The sequence below is a fragment of the Jaculus jaculus genome, chromosome 15, assembly GCF_020740685.1.
Source record: "Jaculus jaculus isolate mJacJac1 chromosome 15, mJacJac1.mat.Y.cur, whole genome shotgun sequence".
NCBI classification, from domain to species: Eukaryota; Metazoa; Chordata; class Mammalia; order Rodentia; family Dipodidae; genus Jaculus; species Jaculus jaculus.
Genome location: NC_059116.1, coordinates 67,640,360 through 67,664,471, shown reverse-complemented (window position 1 = coordinate 67,664,471; position 24,112 = coordinate 67,640,360). Strand labels below are relative to the sequence as shown.

Sequence of the window (24,112 nt, the reverse complement as noted above, 5' to 3'; positions counted from 1 at the left end):
ATAAAATAAAAATATTTTTAAAAGTTATGGCTGTGGCTCATAGAAGTGGCTTTTAATCATTTGGAGGCTACTCTGTGAATACAAGACAGACTTCTGGGAATGGTTCTTAGGTACAACCCACATGCACTCGTGGTGGCCAAGGTATCTTTCTCATGTCTTAATCTGAATTCATAACACCTAGGGTTGTGCCTAGTACACGGTGGATGGCCAACGAATATTTGTTAAATAGATAATGAGAATAACTTCAGTATGTGACAAGCGTGTGTGTGTGTGTGTGTGTGTGTGTGTGTGTGTGTGTATATATATATATATATATATATATATATATATATATACATATATACATACATACATATATACATACATACATACATACATACAAGATGTAGCTTGCCCTAGCCCTAGAAATGTATGGGTATCAACACATCCTTTTGTACAGATAATCTATGCACAATAAAATTTAAAATGTTCAGTTTAGTTTGAACATAACCATCAGGGATCTGAGGGTCTAATAAAGTGGATGAAAACAAATGGGCGATGTCAGAATGTTTTCTTTTGCTATGTTCTAATAGTTGCAAGTTAATTAAACCACTTTTCTTAAGAGGCCATTTTAGGATTTACTTGAAATGTCTCAAGCAAGCTTACTCAAGCATCACCCACCCCAGCTCAACCCTAGCATTTTCTGGAAACCTTTGCCCCAATTCCGACCTGTGCAGAGTTCTGCTTTCTCTTACCTTCAATGCTTTTTGGATTGCTCTGCAGCGTTCTCCATCCAGAGGAGCATTCTGAGGACAAATCCTTACATTTTTTCTGTATGCTGCCAGAGGACTCACAGAAACTCGGTGAATGACGATTGCCCGACCCATGATACGCTGTTTATTTGACAGGGGGTAGTGAGCAAGGGGTGTCATTTTAGCCATTTCCAGTTTGGTTGTCCCTGTCATCTGCAGTTCCTCTCTGCAGCACTCCGAGGAGTAGAGAAATGAATGTCTAGTCAGCACTCCTGTAAGACATGGCGGACTCTCCATCCCAAGCTCCCGACAAGGCGAATGTCCTCTTATTTTATTAGCGTCTGCCATCTGGGCTGGACAGATGCCTTGTTCGCAGGTGAGTCTTGCTGTGATCTACTTAATGACCAAACTGTAGGACTGAAGCAGCCTTCTTGGCTTAACCACCAAAAGGAGTTAGGACTCTGCAGGTGCCGATCTCTAAGCCGAGTTTAGTGGCTCCTACAACTGGAGTGATCATAGACAGTACATAAAAATATAGGGCGCCCAGTTACATTTAAGTTTCAAACAAACAATATTGCCGTACTTTGAATATATTTATACTAAAAGGCATTTATTTGTTGTTTATCTAGAATTCACTTGTAGCATGTGCTTAGTACTCCATCTAGCAGTAGCCTCCACTGACCATTAAGTAGATGTTCTGCACGAGAGGCAGGTAAATGAGACGTTTTTGTTGTCGTTGTTTTGAGTTAGGGTCTCACTCTAGCCCAGGCTGACTTGGAATTCACTATGTACACTTAGGGTGGCCTTGAACTCTCAGTGATCCTCCTACCTCTGCCCTCAAGTGCTGGGATTAAAGGCGTGCACCACCATGCCTGGCTTAAATGAGAATTTAGTGCAATTATTTCACCTCTTGGAAACAACTGCATTAACTAGGAAGAGCTGTAGACATCAAACTTGAGTATGGCCAAGTTTAGCTAATGTCTTTCCATGCACAATCAAGGTAATACTCTGGTCCGTTCCCAGGAAGATTTTCTCAGTGTTCACCAAGTGTATCCATAATGTGATTTCTTCCTGTTTTTGTGAAAATGACCTTCAAAAATCATCCATGTAGCAGATATTTATTAAACAGAGAAGCAAACAGAATTGTGTGGCATCTGTTTTCAAGGGGCTCACAAGAATCTGCGTGCTCCGCACTTGATTTTGAATGGTTTAGCAATGATTTCTCGTGAGAGACTTGCAGTAAGAGTGAATTAGCTCATTGAATAATGAAATGATCCTTCCCTCAAAGGCATTGAATAAATGTTGATCCTTTCATTCTGAGCTAAGACAGTGCTTCATGGATAGCTCTCGAAGCAGGAATGCGGCCATTCCCTTCTCCTCGGCTGCTTTCCTTGGGACTCTGCTCCTCAGGCAGCAGTGTCTGCAGCTGGGAGCCACTGAGAGGTGCAGACCCCACCCCATGCCCCCATCAGAGGGGCTTCATTTGTACACTGAGGTTTGAGAAGCACTGAGCTAATACCGTCTTCCTCCAGCATGACTGTGTGCATATACGTTGTCTGAGGATCTTTTGTGTGTGTGTGTATATATGGTGTGTGTGTGCATGTGTGTAAGACAGGATACATATAGAGTGTGTGTGTGTGTGTGTGCTTGTGAGTGCACACGTGCATGTGGAAGCTGGAGGGCAATATCAGGTGTTTTCCTCAATCACTTTCTACACTGTTTATTGACACAACGTCTCTTACTGAACCCAGAACTTGCTGATTCAGCTACTCTAATGTGTCAAACGCTGGGATTACAGGCATGCACCGTCATGCCTGGCATTTACGTGGGTTCTGGGATCTGATTTCAGTTCATCACATTTGTGCAACAGCACTTTATCAACTGAGCCATGTTCCTAGACCTTAAGGTTTAAAAAAAAATACACACAGATTCCTGAGCTCTGCACTCAGGGATACCATTCTCCATTGTGCAAGTGAGGCCTGAGAATCTGAATTTCTAAGCTCCCAGGAGAAACCAGGGGTGCCTGGTGAGAACCACACTTTGAATTCATTAGTCTAGTTCACCTCAGTACTGAACTGACGTTTGATAACGGGATAAACGTACACTGCAGTGGGGTAGTCAGGCTGGGTTTCTTTGCCTGCTCTCAGCTCATGAATATGGCCATGAAACTTCCCTGGCACATATAGGCTCTCAGGAGGGGTGGGTATACACACAACTCACTCTCAAACTAGCCTCTGGACTGATCCTGATCTGAGACCACAGAAGGAGCAGTTACACAGTTGCAGTCTTCCTTTTTAAATTTATATTTTTAGCTTATTTATTTATTTATTTGTTTATTTATTTAACAGAGAGAGAGAGAATGGGTATGCCAGGGCGTCCAGCCACTGCAAACGAACTCCAGATGCATGTGCCACTCTGTGCATCTGGCTAATGTGGGTCCTAGAGAATCAAACCTGGGTCCTATGGCTTTGCAGGCAAACACCTTAACCTCTAAGCCTCCATCCAGCCCCTATTTTAAGCTTTAAAAAAAATTATGTGGGGGGGGGATAAGGGAAGAGAGAGAATGAGAATGGTTGTGCCAAGGCCTTCTGTTACTGCATATGAAATTCAGACACATGTGCCACTTTATGCGTGTGGCTTTCCATGCGCGGTGGGGAATCACACCTGGGTTGTCAGGCTTTGCTGAGCCATCTCTGTAGCCAGGAAAAGTTACATTCTTCCCAGGGGTTCAGCCACTGGGGCTGGGCCTCGCAATTTAAGAGGGTTTTTGTTTGGTTTTGGTTTTGGTTGTTTTCGCGGTAAGGTCTCATTCTAGCCCAGGCTGACCTGGAATTCACTGTGGAGTCTCAGGGTGACATCGAACTCACAGTGATCCTCCTACCTCTGCCTCTCAAGTGCTGGGATTAAAGGCGTGCGCCACCACGCTGGGCTTCAGAGGGTTTTGAGTGATCTGCCTCATGGGGTATGTGTGAAGAACACTTGCCCAATGTTGGTACCTTTGAGGGCACGGAGCTGTAAGAAGGCAGAACAATAGGGCTAAGGGAATGAGACTGGGAAAGGAACCCGGGAAAGTTTGATGGTGGGGAGTTTAGGTTGTCACCAAGAAGCTACGATTCCATCTTGTAACTTTTTTTTCCCCTTCTATAATGACCTTTTAAAAACAGTTCACGTGTACCCATCCTTACCATTGTCTGTGTGTGCTTTCTTTCTTTTAGGATAAAGCATGAAAACATTGTTGCCCTGGAAGATATTTATGAAAGCCCCAATCACCTGTACTTGGTCATGCAGCTGTAAGTACCTTGTTTGATGACTACCAAACCGCGCTGTAGACTCCAGTGTCCAAATGAATGAATGCCATAGGCTGGGGATGGCGGCATCTGTGGGGCAATGGAGAACAAGGACCCCTAAAGGGACCATGGGCATCTGTGAACCTCAGTGGGTATTGTGTGTGGTTAAGCTTGGCTGAATTCTAACAGTGGGGCCCCACACGCCTATTGCAGAGCGTCCCCATGGCTTTCCACGAGCCAGAGCCAGACGTTGCTTCTGCAGCTGCGTCAGTGGGCTCACTGAGAAAGGACGCTTTGCTCGGTCTCCAGGAGAGACGCCCACCCTTGTCTTCATTCCCAGGGGTGTCGGGGGAGGGAAGCAGATGGCAGCTCTGGGCTCTGTCCCTTCCCTTCTCCACGCCTCTGACGGACTCATGCACTTGTAACTGAACTGGGGATTCATGGCAAACATGAGGAAAGAAAGTCGCTGGACTCAGATGGTGACATACCACCTCTGTTAGATCCCTATGGTCCACTAACAACCAAAAGAATGGAAGAAACTTGGATATTCAGATAGAGATGAATTGAACATGTTATTATTTATTTAAGAGAGAGAAAGCAGGAGAGAATGGCATGCCAGGGCCTGTAGCCACCACAGACAAACATGTGCCCCTTGTGCATCTGGCTTATGTGGGTACTTGGGAATTGAACCTGGATCCTTAGGTTTCGTGGACAAGTGCCTTAACCAATAAGATATTAGCCTAGCCCTCATGTTAATTTTTGAGGGTCCTTGATTTGTTTTGTTTCGAGGTAGGGTCTCGCTCTAGCCCAGGCTGCCCTGGAATTCACTATGAAGTCTCAGGGTGGCCTGGAACTCATGGCGATCCTTCTACCTCTGCCTCCCCAGTGCTGGGATTAAAGGCGTACACCACCATATCCGGCGAGGGTCCATGATTTAATTCACTTAAATACTTATTAAATCATCAGTACAAATCTATTTTTCCTTTTTTTTAAAAAAAATTATTTATTTAAGAGAGAGAGAAAGAGAGAATGGGCATGCCAGGGCCTATGGCCACTGCAAAGGAACTCCAGACACATGCGCCCTCTTGTACATCTGGCTTACATGGATCCTGGGGGATCGAACCGGAGTCCTTAGGCTTTGCAGACAAACATCTTAACTGCTAAGCCATTTCCCCAGCCCTGCTTTTTCCTTTTTTTTAAGACTTTTACTGATAGTTTTGTACATACACGCATATATATGTACATGTATATAGAGTGTATTTTGATCAAATCCTCTCCCATTACCTTCTCTTTCCCCCTTACATATCTTCCTTCCACTGAACCCCTTCTTCTCAACTAGTCTTTCTTCCACTTTGCTGTCTGTTTTTTCTTGTGTGGGGGTGTGGCCCACGTAATTCAGTTATAGTTGCCTGCATGACCATGGTGGGGGTTATTTGCCAGAGCGCATGGATCCCACCAGTGACCACACCAGTGCAGAAAATGTCTCCCAGCAACAGTTAGCTGCCCGTATTCTCAGGGGAGGCCCCAAGCCCTCCTTCCATCACCGATGATGGAATGTTGATGGGCCCCAAATTGTACTGATCTTGTGCCGGCGACCACAGTCTCTGTGAGGCCATGAATGCAGTGACTAGAACATATATATATATATTTTAAAGTTAAGATGAAATTAGCTTTCCCACTCACAAAATTCTTTACTCTTGTTATGTTGCTAGGACGTCCCAGGTCAGTATTTCGTAGAATTATGGCATGGAAACTTCTCTAGGGTTCTCTGTATCCACGACCCAAATACACAAATTCTAGGCCACCACGTTATTGAGTTTTATGACTGAAGATGACTTTTGTTGACGATCAAAATAGATACGCTTACTTTTATTAGCTACTCATGATTTTCAGACTTTGAGTTGTCAGAGATAGGCACAAGAATTGATGGTTAGGTTAGTCTGACAAGTTTTCATGTGCTCCTTATGAAGGTTCAAATGATCTATTACATGGAGATCTTGATAAAATGCAAGTAAGTGTCACTGGGCATTTATTTAATCATTAAATACTTTAGTAGGTGATGACTTTTTTGCGTAAATAAATTTCTTTTATTTAAGGTTTTTTATTTATTTATTTGAGAGTGACAGACACAGAGAGAAAGACAGATAGAGGGAGAGAGAATGGGCGCGCCAGGGCTGCCAGCCTCTGCAAACGAACTCCAGACGCATGCGCCCCCTTGTGCATCTGGCTAACATGGGACCTGGGGAACCGAGCCTCGAACCGGGGTCCTTAGGCTTCACAGGCAAGCGCTTAACCACTGAGCCATCTCTCCAGCCTGCATAAATAAATTTAAAAGGTCCAAACTAGAAGCATCTGATTTTTCACTGGAACTATCAGGCCAGGGCTTTTTGGTGTGTTGTATGTTGGGTGGTATGTATGGGTGTATGTGCTAATGCAGAACTGTAACACTGCCTGCGGCACTCTGTGGGCTGCTTAGCAACAGAGGAGACGATTAAGTTTATCCATCCATCACCTGCTGCCTGTTTTCCCTTGTGATGAAGTCTCTTTATTGATTCCAAAGCTTGCTGTTGGGGAGCCCCAATGATTATCCTGCTCTGCCCCCCACCAGGACTGGGGTTACAGTATGTGGGCCACCTACAAGTGTTTACATGGGTTCTGTAGATCCAAACTCAGGTGCTCTCAGGCCCTCATGATTTTGTAGGAAGCACACGTAACATCTGGGCCACCTCTCCAGCTCTTAAGCAATTTCTTAATTTCTTGGTCCAATGTTAACTGAAACATTGTCCAAGGAAAATTTTCTCTACTTCCTTGTTTTGCCATTAGTTTTATGATTTTCCGTATTTCTGTTTTTTTTTTTTCTGAAAAAGCAATCATTCTCCCCAGATTTAGGGATACTCTGGAAGCTCATGTAACTTTGTTTTGTCTTATGTCTACTCTTTATGTGAGTCATTTTCAAATATTGATGGCTTCATAAGAATCTAACATTTTGATGATAAGTGTACACTCCATAACATGTCAGTGTGTTTAATGCTGTGCTTTTGGTTGGCCATGCAGAAAGGACAAACAGTAGACTCTGAAATTCTATGTAGTTACTTGCTTTAGTTGTGTGTGTGTGTGTGTGTGTGTGTGTGTGTGTGTGTGTGTAAGCATACTGAATGTCACTTTGAGTACTCTAATATGTAAATCACAGCTCTGCCATCCAGTAGCTAGGTGAATTTGAGCAAATGGCCAGGTCTCATTGAAGATCAATTTCCATAATGGGAAAAATGAAGATGATAATAATATTTGCTTTAGAGGACATAATGAGTAGTGAGTACGAGGAATGTGTGGGAAACTGTCACAGAAAGTGGGTCCTCAGTCCATGCTAGTTTGTTTGTATACGTCTGTATCATTTCATCAGGATGTCTTTGCAGATGGTCTTCAGTTTTTACCAAGATAAAGTCCAAGTAGATTTCAGTTCTGCTTTTCTAAACAACTTGGTTGTATGTTTACCAGCAGAAATGTATGTAAAGATGAGTTGTCACGAGAGCATGGAAGCGTCTGGAAGGTACCCAACCTTAGATCAAAGCTTGGGGATCATGTGGTTGGCACAGTTATGCCACGCCCATCATGTGTTTTATCTCAATAACATCTCTCTTTCACAGTTACAGACAACCCCATGAATGTGGGCCACACTCCTGCAGCCTTTGCAGTAAGTTAGAGAGGAATGAGGCCGGGGCGGACCTCTGGGAGGCACTGGATGAGATTTGATAGGTAAATTAGCCACAGAGCTCTGGCCTAGCTGCAGTGAGTGTTGAACCTCGTAAAAACCACAAAGTGCCATCGAGCAGTCAGGAGCATTGTTTGCATGAACTTTGGAGATGCCAGTTACAAAATGTCCACTTGCATTGATTTGTTTTTCTTTGGTTCTCATTAGTCTTGTAAAAGTTTGTTGACGCATAAATCACACACAATACGGTACATTTCCTTAAACTGGGCAGCCCAGGGGTGAATGTGGTATTCAGGCTTGTGAGCCCACCATCATGGTCATCATGCCAGGGCTGGGGAGATAGCAAGGGGTAGGAGCATTTGCCACATAATCATGAGGCTCTGGGAGGGCCCCATTTCAATCCCCAGCACCCTCATCAGAAGCCAGGCATGTCCATGCATGCCTGTAACCCCAATCTTGGTGGGGCGGGTATAGACAGGAGATCACTGGGGCTAGTCGGACTGAAAAACATGGCAGTTCCAGGCTTAATGGGAAACTTCATCTCAAGGAAACAACGTGGAAGAGCGACAGAGGACACCCAGATTTCTTCTTTGGCCTCCACACTTGTGCACGTGGAGCATGAACACCACACACACACACACACACACACACACACACACACAACACACACAATACTATGCATATTACATATGCACGCATGCACACACACCCCAATGCTACACATACCAAAAGTACCCACAATTTATGTTTCCCTAGCAATATTCTTATTCTCTTGTCAGTCTTCCTTCCCTCACCCGCAACCCACAAATGATTTAGAATGTTCTAAAATATTCTAGAAATGGAGTCATTTAGTAAGTATCCTTTTGTGTCTGCCTTACTTCACTCATACTTTTTCAGATATGTATCCACCATCCACGTAGTAGCATGCCTCAGTGTTTTTGAGATTTTCCTGCTGTGTAGCCCATGATAGACTCAAACTCATGTCTAGGATCCTGCTTCTACCTCTCAAGCACTGGCGTTGTAGCTGGGTACCACCAGATGGCTCATTCGTTTTTTGCTGAATAGTCTTCTGTTATAGAGATCCCACATTTTACTTATTTTTCTATTGCTAGGCATTTTGGGAGCTATTAGGAATGAAAGTGTTATGAATAATCATGGGCATGCCTTTGTGTGGCACATATTTGGATTTCAAAAAAACAAGGAGTAGAGTGAGTAGGTTGTATCTAGGTATTGTGTTTAACTTTTTAGGAAACTTTTTTCTTCTTTTCAATTTTTTTTTTATTAACAACTTCCATGATTATAAAAAATATCCCATGGTAATACCCTCTCTCCCCACACTAGAAACTGATTTTTTTTAATGCAGTTATACCCTTTTATTCTTTTATGCCAGCAGTGCATGTAAATTACTGTTGCTTTACATTCTTGTTAATTGTTGGAGTTTTCAGTCTTCTATACACTTCAAGGGATGTGTAGCATTATCTCATTGTAGTTTTGATTTGCATTTCTCTGATGAGTAATGATGGTCACCAGCTTGTTATGCCCTGATTGGGCTTTAGGTTTTTAGCTGGCTGTCTTTTTTTGGCTATTATTGTTAAATCATGTTTTCTAAACTTTTTCCCAATCTGTATTGGATTAGCACCATATTTTTGGGTTGTAAGTGTTCTTTTTATATTATTTACATATGTATGCATGTTTGTGTATGTGTGCATATATATATATATGTGTGTGTGTGTGTATGTATCTTTTTTATTCTCCCAGATTGTTTTGTTGTTTTCTCAAACATGTCTTAAAATAGCTTTGTTGAGATGTAGCTCACGCTATATAATTTACCAACTCAATTGAAGGCATATGAATAAATGTTTTTATTATTGACATAAGGTTATGCAACCATCTGCACAAGTTAATTTTAGGACATATTGTCTTTGTAAAGGAAGCTCTGTACTCATTTAACAGTTACTTTCAATTTCTTCTTTCCCAACTACTGGCAACCAATTATTTTTGTTCTCAGTGGATTAATCTATTTTAGATTCTTCTTAGAAATGGAATCATATAATATGTTGTTATGTGTGTCTAACTTCTTCTAATAAACTTAATGTTTACAGGACTTATTAACATCGTAGCATATGTGGATGCTTTATTCCTTTTTATTGCCAAATACTCTTTTATGTGGTTATACCACATTTATTTTATTTATTCACACATCAGTTGTTAAATAATTAGATGTATTTTTTGGCTATTGTTAATAACAATGCCTGGCATATTTGTTTGAATTTTTGTGTGTGTGGCTTTGTTTTGATTTGCTTTGGGTATATAGCTAGGTATAAAATTGATGAGTTAAGTGGAAAGTTTGATGAACTGCTGAGTTTTTGTCTAAAATCACTATGCCATTTTACAATCCCATGTGCTATATATGAGGATTCCTGTTTCTCTATATCCTTCCTGGTATGGTAGAGGTATGAAATATTCCATTCTTTAACATGTATTTGAGCACTTGGTTCCCAGTAGGTGGTTTTGTTTTGGTAGAGTGTGGAACTTTTGTGATATAGGGCCTAGCTGGCTACTACAGACGAGTCTTGACAGGTATAGCAATGTCCTGCTTCTGGCCACGTCTCTTCTTCTGATCCACTGAGATATGAACGAGCCAAATCACAGGCTCTGCCACCTTGGACCAAAGTAGTCCAGCCAACCTACCTTACCCAATATCGTGGACTGTACCGCCAAACTGTGAGCCCAAACAGGCCTCTCTTAATATAAGTTCCTTCTGGGAGCTATTTACTCATAGCAAGGTTAAAGCACCTAATATATTTACCAACATTTGTTATTGATGATAGCTATTTTATGGGTGAAGTGGCATCTCTTGGTTGACTAACTGCTATGTAGCCCATGATAGACTCAAACTCACATAGTGCAAGCTGGCCTAGGATTCGGTTTTTCCTGTTTCTACCTCTCAACACTGGGGTTGTAGCTGTGCACCACCATACCCAGGTGGCTCATTCTTTTTTTGCTTAATAGTATTCTGTTATAGAGATTCCACATTTTACTTATTTTTCTATTGCTAGGCATTTTGGGAGCTATTAGGAATAAAAGTATTATGAATAATCATGGGTATGCCTTTGTGTGGCATATATTTGGATTTCAAAAAACAAGGAGTAGATTGTATATCTAGGTATTGTGCTTATTAGCTACTAGTATATTGTCTTTGGAGAGATATCATCTAAAACCTTTTCCATGTGTGGTAGTTTGGATGTGATAGCTTGGGTGTATGGCCCTGTAGACTCAGGTGTTTTATGAAAATGGAACTTCCTACCTCAGTCTGCAACAGGCAGATCACGGCTTAGTGGTTATGTCACTGGGGTGGCAGATCATGGAGTCCAGTCCTAAGGTGTGTTTTTGTCCATCCCTATTAGGTGTGTGGAGAGAAGTTTCAGCTCTTGTGGTTCATGTTTGCTGGTATTAGTTCTTCTTGTTGAAGTTGGTTCTGTCTACCTGGATCTATGGACATAAGCAACTTCTTTTGCCATTGATAGAGTTTCCCCTGGATTTTGGAGGCCTAAAATAAATCTCTTCCTCCCAAAGGCTGTGTCTGGTTGGATATTTGTCCCAGAAACATGTATCTAACTACAGCACCATGCTTTGATTAACTTGTCTATTTTTATGTTGTAAGTCTTCTTTATACATTCTCTACACAAAGTCTTTTTACCTTTTTTTGTTGTTTCTTTGAGGTAGGGTCTCACTCTAGCCCAGGCTGACCTGGAATTCACTATGGAGTCTTAGGATGGCCTCAAACTCACAGAAATCCTCCTACCTCTACCTCCAGAGTGCAGGGATTAAAGGCATGCACCACCACACCCGGCTACCTTTTTTGATTATATAATTTATAGCACAAGTTTTAAATTTAGGTATTACATGCTTTTGAATGCTGTTCCTTATGCTTTGTTGTCATACCTAAGAAACTTTCACCTCATTCTTAAAGATATCTTTTGAGTAAGGAATGGCTTACTCTGTGTTTCTCTGTTACTTCTTTCTAGCTGCCTCCCTTCCCTGCCATTCCCCTTCTTCCCTTCCTTCCTCTCTTCTTCTCTTCCTCCCTTTCTTTTTATTTTTGAGATAGGCTCTTACTCTGTAGCCAAGACTGGCCAGGAATTCACAGTGTAGCCCAACCTGACATCTTACTCATAGCAATCCTTCTGCCTCATCCTCCCAAGTTCTGAGATTATAGGCATCAGCCTCTACGTTTAGTTGAATGGTATATTCTTTTTGTCTCCTATATGAGGTCTTTGTTCAACCCAAGTTTGCAAAAATTTTTCCTGTTGAAATGTTAGAGTTCTAGCCATTCAATCTGGGCCTTTTAAAATCAATTTCTAGTTATTTTATGTATACTATGAATTAAATAACAGTAGTTTTTCTATATGAATGTGCAATATTTAGAACGTTTGTTGCAAAACCTTTTATTTTCTCAATTACTTTGACCATATATGAGTTAATTTCTATATTTGTTGGTTTGGTCGAATAATCTGTATATCTGCCCTTTTTAATATCTCAATGTCTTTTTGTTTGTTTTAGCTTTTTAGTAAGTCTTGAAATCAGGTAGTTTAAGTCCTCTTTCTTTCATAAAATAGCTTTGGCATTTTTAAAATAGATTGCTCACATTTTCATATAAACTTTATAATCAACTCTTAATAATCTGCTTGGGGAAATCTTGTTTGGGATTACATTGACTCTCTATATAACTTATAAACAACTGACAAATTAAAAATTGATCTTTCACCTTTTAAACATGATCAATTTCTCTCTTTAGTTGCTATATTAATCTTGGCCATATTTTATAGTTTTTGGCATGTAGAATGTCCCTATTTTTGTTCATTTTATTTGAGTTTTCCTTCATTGAGTATAATGTTGTATAAGTTTGTCACATATAGCCTTTGTTATGTTGAAATATGTTCCTTCAAGATTTTTTCCACAAAAGGATGTTGGATTTTGTCAAATGCCTTTTTTTCATCTATTGAGATGATCCTATAATTTTTGTCTATGAGTTCATTTATATGGTGTATTACATTTTTCAATTTGCCCCTGCATCTCTGGCATAAAATCAGCTCGAACATGGTGAATTAGCATTTTCTATACTAACTCTTGCTAGTTCCAAAGAATTCTACATGTTGAAATTTAATAATTTTAAATATTAAGTGTATTTTAAAGTCATAATTATACATGTTTAAAGATATTTTATGTTAGGTATTTTAGAAATTCAAATTAATAGCTCTGTTCATTCATTTCTTCTATTAATTATCTAGACTTTTTTAAGGGAAGGACAAGAAAAGCATGGAAAATAAAAATAAAAAATGATAGAATATACTTGATGTGTCAGAATACAGTACTTTTGTATCTTCTTTGGGTAGGTTTGAGGATTTTGTGGGCTGTTCAATTATTTATTTATTTCTTTTGGTTTTTTGAGGTAGTATCTCACTCTAGTCCAGGCTGGCCTGGAATTCACTGTGTACTGTCAAGCGGCCTTGAACTCACAGCAATCCCAAGTGCTGGGACTAAAGGTGTGTGCCACCACGCAGCCTGTTCGGTTACTTTTGTCCAGTTATTTTTGGTTTGGTTTGGCAAGGCTTAATAGCTTTGACCCCTGAGGTCACATATTTTTCTTTTGCCTGGGTCAGTGGACAGAAGTTTTGTTTTATTTGTTTGCTTTGGTTTTGAAGAGTTTTAAAAGTCCTTGATTTCTTAGTACTTATATAGAATTTGAAACAAATCGATATAGCCATAAGCTATAAGCTGATACAATTCAAACAAATGTATTAGAAGTATTTTTATTTTTAACTTGTTTATTTGAGAGCAACAGACAGAGAAAGGCAGAAAGAAAGAGAGAGAGAATGGGCGCACCAGGGCCTCCAGCCACTGCAAACTTAATCTAGATGCATGCACCCCCTTGTGCATCTGGCTAATGTGGGTCCTGGGGAATCGAGCCTTGAACCGGGGTCCTTAGGCTTCACAGGCAAGCCCCTAACCGATAAGCCATCTCTCCAGCCCTGTGTTGGAAGTATTTTACATACAAAGAAATATATTACATTTTTATTAAATTTCATTAACTTTCCAATAAGACTTAACATTTCATATGGGGGTAGCTCCTGAACTTCTCTCTTCAGCCCGGAATAGCCAAATGTCTGCTCAGCAGGTTCACTTGGCTGTGCAATATGCACCACTTACTCACCAGACCCAAAATAAGCTCAAATGTCCCACAGAATCTGCTTGTCCTGCTGTCTGTCTCCCCTTAGCAAATGGAAGTTACATCCTTCCAATGACTTGGCTCCCAAACCTGGAATTATCATTTAGACCCAACACCGCAACCCGATGACAAACCCACTGGTCAGCAGCTTCATGACATCTAGTGAAATCCAACCAGTTCGCATCACCTCCACAACTACTACCTAGGCCCAAGGCACTGTCATGAAGCAAAGCTGCCTTTCTTCCCCCAACTTTGCCCCTCTTCACCGTTTCCTTGGTTTGTTAACCATACCTTGTCACTCTCGTTGAAAGCTCCCGCTGCCTGCCCGTCTCGCTGTCCACTGACTTTGTCTTAACAGTGACCTCCAGGGCTCTACCTGTCCTGGCCCCTGGTGTGCCCTCCATCTCTATTCCACTTCTCTCTGATCCTTTCATTCAGTCGCAGCCAGACGAGCTAGATCCCTGTTCCTCAAGCTATCCTAGCTTAGAGCCTGTTACTAATCTCTGACTTCTCTACTACCCTTTGGACCTCTTAATTCTCTCATGGAATGAAGGAAATGCCTGAATTTCTGCTAGATGCTATCTTTTTGTTAGACTATTTCTTTTTTTTTTTTTTAATAAATTTTTGGCCAGGCCGGGTGGCACATGCCTTTATTATTATTTTTATTTATTTGAGAGCGACAGAGAGAGAGAGAAAGAGGCAGAGAGAAAGAGAGAGAATGGGCGCGCCAGGGCTTCCAGCGGCTGCAAACGAACTCCAGACGCGTGCGCCCCCTTGTGCATCTGGCTAACGTGGGACCTGGGGAACCAAGCCTCGAACCGGGGTCCTTAGGCTTCACAGGCAAGCGCTTAACCACTAAGCCAACTCTCCAGCCCTTGTTAGACTATTTCCCCAGCTCCTTTGTAATACAATCTCACCCTCCACCAGCTCCTGCCACAGACATGTTAATTCCTTACTTCCTCCTCCAATTTTATTTCTCTCCATAGAACTTGTCAAATCTGAGGAATGTCGGCCTCTGCTCTGCTTGTCTGCTATAATACTGCCTGCACAGTATGTAGGCATTTAATAAATATTTTCTCAGTTAACATTACATAGAGAGGAAATTATTAACAGTGTACTTTCTCACTTAATATTTGTGATAAATTCTGCATGAAGAAGCTGATCAGAGATATTATGTCATTTGCTTAAGCCAATGAGAAGCATAGTATATGCCACTGGCCAGTCTGGTAATGTTTTCTGGGGTAGGGTGGGATCTTGCAGGGATATGAATTCCTCAGTTTACTGGAAAGCTATTAATTATGATTAAATAAAAGAAATATTTTCAAAACATAGGATAGAAGTCTTACTGGGTAAAATCACAGGAATTTACAAGAACATTGTCATTCTATTCACAGTTATGATGTTTCTTTCTTAGATCAGTTTTTCGATTAATGAGTGAATTGATGGATGAGCACGTTTTAACCAATATTGTGATTTGCTTCATGGTGCTCATTCTAGATGAGATACATATATTTTAATATTTCTTTTATTCTGCGATAGGATTCAAATATGTTCAACCAGATACTTGCTGAGCTTATAAAACTAAGAATTTGACACATACTCTCTACAGAGTATTAATTGATTACTCAGTAGCCCCAGCCATGAAAATGCATGCAGCTTCCAAGAAAAAATATGGTTTAGCTACTCTGTCGGCTTGTGCATGAACTTGTTTGAACTGTTCTCTGTTGGAAGGGTCTCCACTACTAGCTTTCATGGGGATATTGCATTCATAATTTATAGTGTTCCCAGAAACATTTTTAATTAGCATACAAATTACAACTCACAATAGAAAGCCTTCTGTAAATAACCAAGTACAATAATAAAAGAAAACGTGTTTCTGAATATAACACTTGAGTATATTCACATATAACGTACCTAAAGCTTACCTTAGTTCACCAGACAGGTAATCAAGAATCTGATAGACCTGTGGTTTCTTTTCAGTATTGGATGGGTGGGAAAGAGGTTTTGGCACATTAGACATAACTGACCCTCTTCAGCAGTTCTTTGTGGAGGAGACATTATAAGCCACTAAATATGTAAAACCATTCTTACGAGGATTATGCCGAGTGCTCTGAGAGGTGACTCCCTTAAACAGAGGGTAATTAAGTGTTGGGCAGATGGATGTACTGGCGTAAGCTGTGTTCCTCGCAGAACTGGTACAAAGAGAGCCTGAAAGAAAGAGCCCAGCTGGTAAGGGGCTGGGAATGTGAGAGGCTAAGTCCCTATGGTGTGGGGCTGAGGCTGTGGGGAAGCCAAACCTATGAGGAACTCAGTTTGTGAGAACTGAGTTGATCTATGAAGGATTCACTCAGTGGAGGGATTTGTCCTTTGAAGGTTCCATTTGACTGGAATTTGGGAGCTGTGTGACACCTTGCTAGGAAACAATATCTGAAGATACTGACAGACCAACTCAGTCGGTACCTCTGGCTACTACTGCTGGCCTGTCACCCAAATAGTTGTTGATTAGGCTTTGTTGTTGGGTTGTTTTCCTTCTACTAAAAATTCTATTGAGCCCTAAAGGGCTTAAAGTTAGAACGAAATAGTATGATGTAATCATGACCAAAGCATCTTGGGCTCACCTATGTGAAACTGCCAATACATAGCTATGCTTTCTGAGAGCTGTCATTTTCTATGCAAGCCTTGACAGCTATATTTCTGCTTAATTTTATAGGGCTGGGGGTTGAACCCAAGTCTTCACACATACTAGGCAAGTACCCTACTTCTAACTTGCATCCCCACCCCTATAAGCATCTTTTTAACTTACTTTTTGCTCTATCCCATACATTTTGGTATGTTGTTTTCATTTTCATTTATCTCAAGCAGTTTTCCAGTTCTCCTAAAGATTTCTTCTTTGACCCACTGATTGTTTGAGTATTTTGTTTACTTCCTACATTTTATGAATTTTCCGTTTTCCTTCCATTGTGATGCAAATAGATACTTTATGTGATTACAGTTTTTTTAATTTATTCACCCATGTTTTGTGGTGTAACATATGGTCTACTTTGGAGAATGTTCCTTTTTCATTGTTTTTGAGGACTGGTTCTCAAGCAGATGAACTAGTTCACATTTTCGCCAACAGTGTGTGATGATGTCTTTCTCTGTGTTCTTTCAAGTATTTGTTTTGATTTGTTCTCTTGATGATAGCATCGTGGCTGGGTTGAGATGGGAATCTTACTGAAATTTTCAACATTTTTATTTATTTATTTGCAAGGAGGGAGAAGGAGAAGGAGGAAGGAGAGAATGGGCAAAATATCCTATTTCTGTTGCTGGTTGGAATGTGCCTAAATATGTCTGTCAGGTTCTGCTGGTCCACACTGTTACTCAGGTCCTCTATTTTTAATTAATTTTTAAATTTTGATTTGAGAGAAAGAGTGAGAGAAAGAATGGGTGTACCAGGGTCTTCAGCTACTGCAAATGAACTCCAGATGCACATGCCACCTTGTGCATCTGGCTTAAATGGGACCTGGGAAGTTGAATCTGGGTCATTTGGCTTTGTAGGCAAATGGCTTAACTTCAAAGTCACCGCTCCAGGCCCCTGCTTTTTGTTTTGTTCTTAGGTTTACTAGTTCTGTTATTGAAAAGGAGTTGTTGACGTTTCCTATTATTGTAGAGCTATTTCCCCTTCATGTCTGTCAGTCACTGCTTACTTCACATGTTTTGGAATTCTGATGTTTGTTGCTAGTGTTTACTTTTCTTTCTTTCTTCCTTTCTTTTTTTTTTGAGGTAGGGTTTTACAGTAGCTCAGGCTGACCTGGAATTCACTATGTAGTCTCAGGGTGGCCTCGAACTCATGGCAATCGTCCTACATCTGCTTCCAGAGTGCTGGGATTAAAGGCGTGCACTACCACGCCCAGCCAACTTTAAAAAAAAATTTTATTAACAATTTCCATGATTATAAAAAATACCCCATGGTGATACCCTCCCTCCCCACACTTTCCCCTTTGAAACTCCACTCTCCATCATAAGCCCTCCCCATCTCAATCAGTCTCTCTTTTACTTTGATGTCATAATCTTTTCTTCCTCTTATGATAGTCTTGTGTAGGTAGTGTCAGGCATGGTGAGGTCATGGGTACCCAGGCCATTTTATGTCTGGAGGGAGCACATTGTAAGGAGTCCTACCCTTCCTTTGGCTCTTACATTCTTTCCGCCACCTCTTCTGCATTAGACCCTGAGCCTTGGAAGGTGTGATCGAGATGTTACTCAATATTCCAGTCACTTCTTTCCAGCACTATGATACCTTCTGAGTCATCCCAAGGTCACTGCCATCTGAAAAGAGAAGATTCTCTACCCAAAGTGAGAGTAGCATTAACATAAGGGTATAAATATTAAGAGAAGTGCTTACTGGGCAGTTTGATAAGCATAGTATATATATTTTTCCAGTCATCGTCAGATGTTACACCCCTAGGGCTCCGGACTACCCCTGTTTTAAGTTTTCAGTATCAGGGATGTGTTCCCCCCCATGGAGCGGGCCTCCAGTCCAATTGGAGGACAGTTGATTTCCACCATGACAGACGTGCCACTATTGCACCCGTTGGCTCATTTGGCCTGGATGGCCAATTATAAGGCTTGCAGTGTCCACTGTTGAGTATCTTCACTGGTGGTATCTCTTTCTCCCATTGAACTACATGTAGAAAGACTTCTTCCAGCTTTCTGTCAGCTGGTCTACATGGAGGAGGTTATCAGCTCAGTTCAGCAGGATTTCTCAGTGGCCTTGCAGCCCAAGTATGTGGAGTCTTCAGCAATAGGGTCTTACCATCTATTCCTGGTGGGAAACCAAGGCCGGCCAACTTTTACTTTCTTGAGAACTAACACTTTTGGACATATATTTTCTTTTGTATCATGTATCAGGTTTTATATTTTTTCCCAGGTTTTAGTACATTTTTTTTTTTTACTTAGGCATTTTCCTCGAACTTTCCTAAACATTATCTGAATCCAATTCAAAAGGCAAACATCTTTTGTGACACATTGAGTGAGGTCTTGAAGTTCTGCAAAAGTTTTTGGCAAACGTTGTGAATGGCTGTGTGTTGTGTGTACTTATGATGTGTGTGTGGATGTGGGCATACCCATCCCATGATGCATGGGTTGAGGTCAGAGAATAGCTTACAGATATCAGGCCAGTCTTTGCCTTCCGTATCCTTTGATGTAGGGTTTCATGTTCACCATTGTTTCAACCAGACTAGCAGGTCCTGAGCTTTAGGCAGATTCTCCTCTATGTGTCTCTGTTTTTGCCAGTAGGCATGGCTGTAAAAAAAAAAAAAAAAAAAAAAAAAAAAAAAAAAAGCATCTGGCTTTTATTGTGGGCACTGGGCTTCAGAAGTCAAGTACACATGCTTGTGTGACAAGTTCTCTTTCCACTGAGCCACCTCCCAGTCACATGTGCACAAGCTGTAAATCTCATATATTTATTTTATGTTATTGATGTTGTGATGGGGGCCACACCCGTGTCCTTGTTCCTAGGCAAATGCCTTACCACTGAGCTGCACCCTTAGTCCCAAATCCAATATGTTTTATGAACCGTTGTAAAATTGTTGAAAAGTAATATCTGGCCACCGATAGTTTTGGGAAGCTATAAAAGTATATAAAACACAAGAATTAGGCTTACAATAAAAGTGCCAATTGCATCCATTTCTCACTTTAAATTCCTCAGATACTTATTTGATTTAAGGATTCATGTAAGAACTGAAAGTCAGCAGGCTTAAACTTGTAAAATTTAAAAGAAGACAGAAGATATTGCCAGAGGCTTTGTTGCTTCTAATTCCCTACTAGGTGAAATGTTGGAGCTTATAAAAGGAGTGTGTGTGCAGGAATACTTCTCAAAGTATATCAGGTTAGATGCTCTAGTTTGAGATGCTCCCAAACTGCAGTTCTGTTGGAGAACTTAATCAAGCAAGAGGCCCTGCTACAGCCTGTCCCGTGTCTTCATGCCATGAAAGTACAGTGTGTAGATTCCTGCCTTACGTTTCCTCCCTTCTCTTCCTACTTTATTTTGTCGTCGTCTTCTTCTTCTTCTTCTTCTTCTTCTTCTTCTTCTTCTTCTTCTCCTTCTCCTTCTCCTTCTCCTTCTCCTTCTCCTTCTCCTTCTCCTTCTCCTTCTCCTTCTCCTTCTCCTTCTCCTTCTCCTTCTCCTTCTCCTTCTCCTTCTCCTTCTTCTTCTTCTTCTTCTTTTTTCTTTCCTTTTTTTTTGTTTTTGAGGTAGGGTCTCATAGCCCAGGCAGACCTGGAATTCACTATATAGTGTCAGGATGGTCTTGAACTCACAGCTGTCCTCCTACCTCTGCCTCCTGAGTGCTGGGATTAAAGGCGTGCGCCACCATGCCGGCTTAGCTTCCTAATTTCTACAGCGCCCCATTTGCTCCTCTTCCATGCAAACCCTCTTCTTTCTACGGATTCATCACACCAGAGCAAGCCTGCTACGGTACCATAGAGGCTGCTTCCTGTTCTCCGCCGTTGCCCAGCCTGCTCTGTACTTGACACCTCCATCTGGCCATCTCTTCACGGTCGACTGAAGGTGTGTGCTCCCCTGGATGTTCCCTGTGGACCTGCACCATTCACCAGGAAAGCCGTCACTACGCACTGTAATTGCCCTCTTTAAGCTAGAACTGCAGGTCCCACAGTCGCACCGTCCACAAGGAAAGCCATCACTACACATTATAACTGCCCTCTCTACGCTAGAACTACAGGTCCTTGTGATCCCGGGCACTGTCTCATAGAGAGCTTCTCTTTTCTGAAGCTCTGTAACATATTTCATCTATACCAGTAGTGATGCATTACCTCGTTTGCGTATTCTTTCATATTCACGCACAAGGTATTGAAGAGCCCCTACCATATATTGGGTATTGCTATCAGAGGACACAACAGAGAAGAAATACTGGGCTCATAAAGCTTACATGATGGGATTAGGAAGGGACAACAGTCAAGCAAAGTGGGCTTGGAAATAATCACACCTAACACAGCTTGTGTCCTGCTGCTCTGTGCTTCATGGGAATCAAGACCACAAAGGAGTGCTCAGAGACGGTGTTATGGGAACCGTGAGGCTCTCGGGTGTAAACTTGCTCATGTTTGCATCGATGAGCTGTAATTAGCCATCTGTAGAAAGACTGCAGGAAAGTCTCACAATGTTTGAGACACTCATTTGGAAATGCCATAAATGGAAAGTGGGCTAGACGGGGGCAGGGGCCGTGGGCTCGGGACTCACCTCCGCGTCTCACGAGTCTCTGACAGCCCAGAACAACTCAGTGCCGATCTGTGTGGTCTGTCCGCAGAGTTAAAGGGCCTGCATGGGGCAGGACTGATCTAATTGCTGCCACAGCTGGGTGATTACATTTTTATCACAGAGTAAGAAAATTCCCACGCTCCCTTGCAGCTGGGGTTGTCAAGCCATCTGTCCTGTCTCTCCCAGCTCCTCGTCTCTGCTTATGTTCTGTGAGAGTGAGTGTGTGTGTGAGATCATGCATGCTCATGAGTGTGCAGGTGTATGTGTGGCTGTGTGTACATGCATATTCATGTACGTGCAGGTGCACAGGTGGCCTTGAATTCATTCATAGTGGTCCCCTTGCCTCAGTTTCCTGAGTACTGGGATTACAGTACCAGTGCACCATACTCCTTACTCTGATGCTCCTACCTTTTCCTTCCCTCTAAGAAGTAAGTCAAATTTCTGTTTGCTGTTCCTACAATATGGCTTTGTCATGGCCCTTTTACTCATTTTCTGTTTAAATGACTGCCTTTGCTAACTATAAACTCCCTGAAAAGAATGTCATTGTTTTAGGATTTTTTTTTTTTTTTGTATCATAAAGGCCTAGCACAAGACTTGGTAGATAACAGGTCATTATAAGTGATTATTAAGTAAATAAATTTAAGAATTTAGCTATATATCTTAGGGAGAACACTCTAAAATGAACTAATCTATTGGTAGAAATGTCTACTTACTCTCCACTCTCCCTCCAAAGACTCCTAGTGACTAAGCAAATGAAACTGACGACATTTGGAGGCAACTAGACGTGGCATTTGCACTGCTCATGGATGTACAAGTACCGTAACAATGATGAGGTCGCACTGCCTGCAGATGTGACCCTTAGGGTCTTTGAAACAAGCCATAAGACAGATCAAACATAAACGATAAGGAATGTTTTACTGAGCAAGCAATGTGTGCAGACATGACTGGGCAGACCATGGAACCCAGCAGCCAGTTTAGACTGCCTTAGACAAGTCAGAGAGGCCTGTTCTCAGGAACTCGGGCAGCTGTGCATACTTGCTAATATCTGTTACTTTAAGAAGCTGCCATTCTCCCTGAGAATGTGTTGGCAGAGGACTGGTAACATATCATATCACGACATCTCTACAGGGTCAAATGGGATAGGAACAAAAGGGAAAAGTTCTTGGGCTAGACAGAAAGCGTGGTGGTTTGAATAGATGACCCCCAATATATTCATTTTTTTATTGGTTTGTAGTTTGCATGTGCAGCCACCTGGCTGGAGGCGGTGTCACTGGGCAGATCTTAAGGTGTGGCGGTGTGTTTTAGATTACAATCTAAAGATATGCAAAGTGTGCCCAGCTGGAGCTCCTGAAGTGTGCTGTGCTGCGCTGTGTGGCTTTTGGCTTTTGGCTTGTGCTTCTCTCTCTCTGCTTGGCTCTGTGAAAGCCGGCCAGCTTCTTCTGCCGTTATGGAACTTCCCCTGGATCTGTAAGCTTCACTAAATCCCTTCCTCCATAACTGTGCCTGGTCTGGAAGTTCATCTCAGCAAACCTGAAGCTGTCTGCTACAGAAAGAGTACCTGAGAGGTCATTCGAACCAACAGGCCTCCTGCTGATTCGTGTGAAGTGCTTTGGTTGAAAAACCTGCTATTTTGTGTCATTAATCCCAAAAGGCTAATGTGGGATGCCAGTTAAAGACATCCCTAAATGATTAGAAAATAATTTATTCATGTGTCTAAATACTAAAATGCATTCCAATAATGACCTCTTCTAAAAATATTTTAAGTAATTGCTTATTTGAGGAATCAAATACTATCATATGGATTGAACAAATGACTGTAGCCACACTGTGTATGATTGTTCAAGGTCTTACGTAAAACATATGTTGTTCATCCTCATTTGATAATGGGAAGAAAAAAAAATGAATACATTCAGAAGGTCTAGAGGGTTGAACTATTTTTTTTTCTTCAATCATTTGGTGTAAGCTCACTAAACTCTGCAAACATAACTGACTTGGATTATGTTTTATTGAATAAAGCAGGAAAATGTTTGTCTAGGGCAGTTACTGTACAGTATTCCAGACAGAAATGAAATACTCAGCTTTTGAGACTCTATCTTAATTTTTCTCTCAGGGCCCTGCAGGAATTAAGCTTGTCTCTTAAAAAACAACAACAACAACATTAAAACAATAGTCACTACTAACACTAAAGTCCCAGACGGAGACCTTCATGTGCTGGGATTATTTGTGTACACCAGGCAGGAGTGTAGCTTCAGTGTCTTTTACAAAGACTCACTGCTGAGTGACTGTCCCTCTTGCCTTTGGAATCGCTGCCAGGATGCAGTAATCACAACCCTATTAAGTTTGGTCCAATATCCTCCCTCCTGGGAAGGGCACCTTGTTTAACTGATAGCACATGGAGCCAGGCCCTTTACAAGAGTCCAAGTTCTTCACCATCTGTTTCCAGAAATAGCTCTCCAGCCACTGAATCATGCATATTTTTATTCAGAAAGGCCACACCCGCCCTTTTCCGTGATGACTTACTTACTGTCTATCTTACTTACTATCTTCCTTGTTCTCAATCCCCCGGGCTGGGCAGAGAGTAGATGGTTTCCACTTTTTTTTTAAATATATTTTTTTAATTTTTTATTTATTTATTTGAGAGCAACAGACACAGAGAGAAAGACAGATAGAGGGAGAGAGAGAGAATGGGCGCGCCAGGGCTTCCAGCCTCTGCAAACAAACTCCAGACGCGTGCGCCCCCTTGTGCATCTGGCTAACGTGGGACCTGGGGAACCGAGCCTCGAACCGGGGTCCTTAGGCTTCACAGGCAAGCGCTTAACCGCTAAGCCATCTCTCCAGCCCTGGTTTCCACTTTTGAGTGGAAACCAAGTCATGGGAGGTAAAGGACCAGCCACAGCTCTCAGA

General features: G+C 41.6%; 1 protein-coding gene across 3 annotated transcripts in view; it reads left to right on the top strand.

Annotated features, from left to right (window-relative positions):
* Camk1d (calcium/calmodulin dependent protein kinase ID) overlaps positions 1-24,112 on the top strand; it is a 490,150-nt gene that overhangs the window by 306,486 nt on the left and 159,552 nt on the right. For all 3 annotated transcript variants that reach the window (XM_004662370.2, XM_045134686.1, XM_012949634.2), the window contains exon 3: positions 3,947-4,021. In XM_004662370.2, the coding sequence (XP_004662427.1) occupies positions 3,947-4,021 (75 nt within the window). The remainder of the gene's footprint in view (positions 1-3,946; positions 4,022-24,112) is intronic.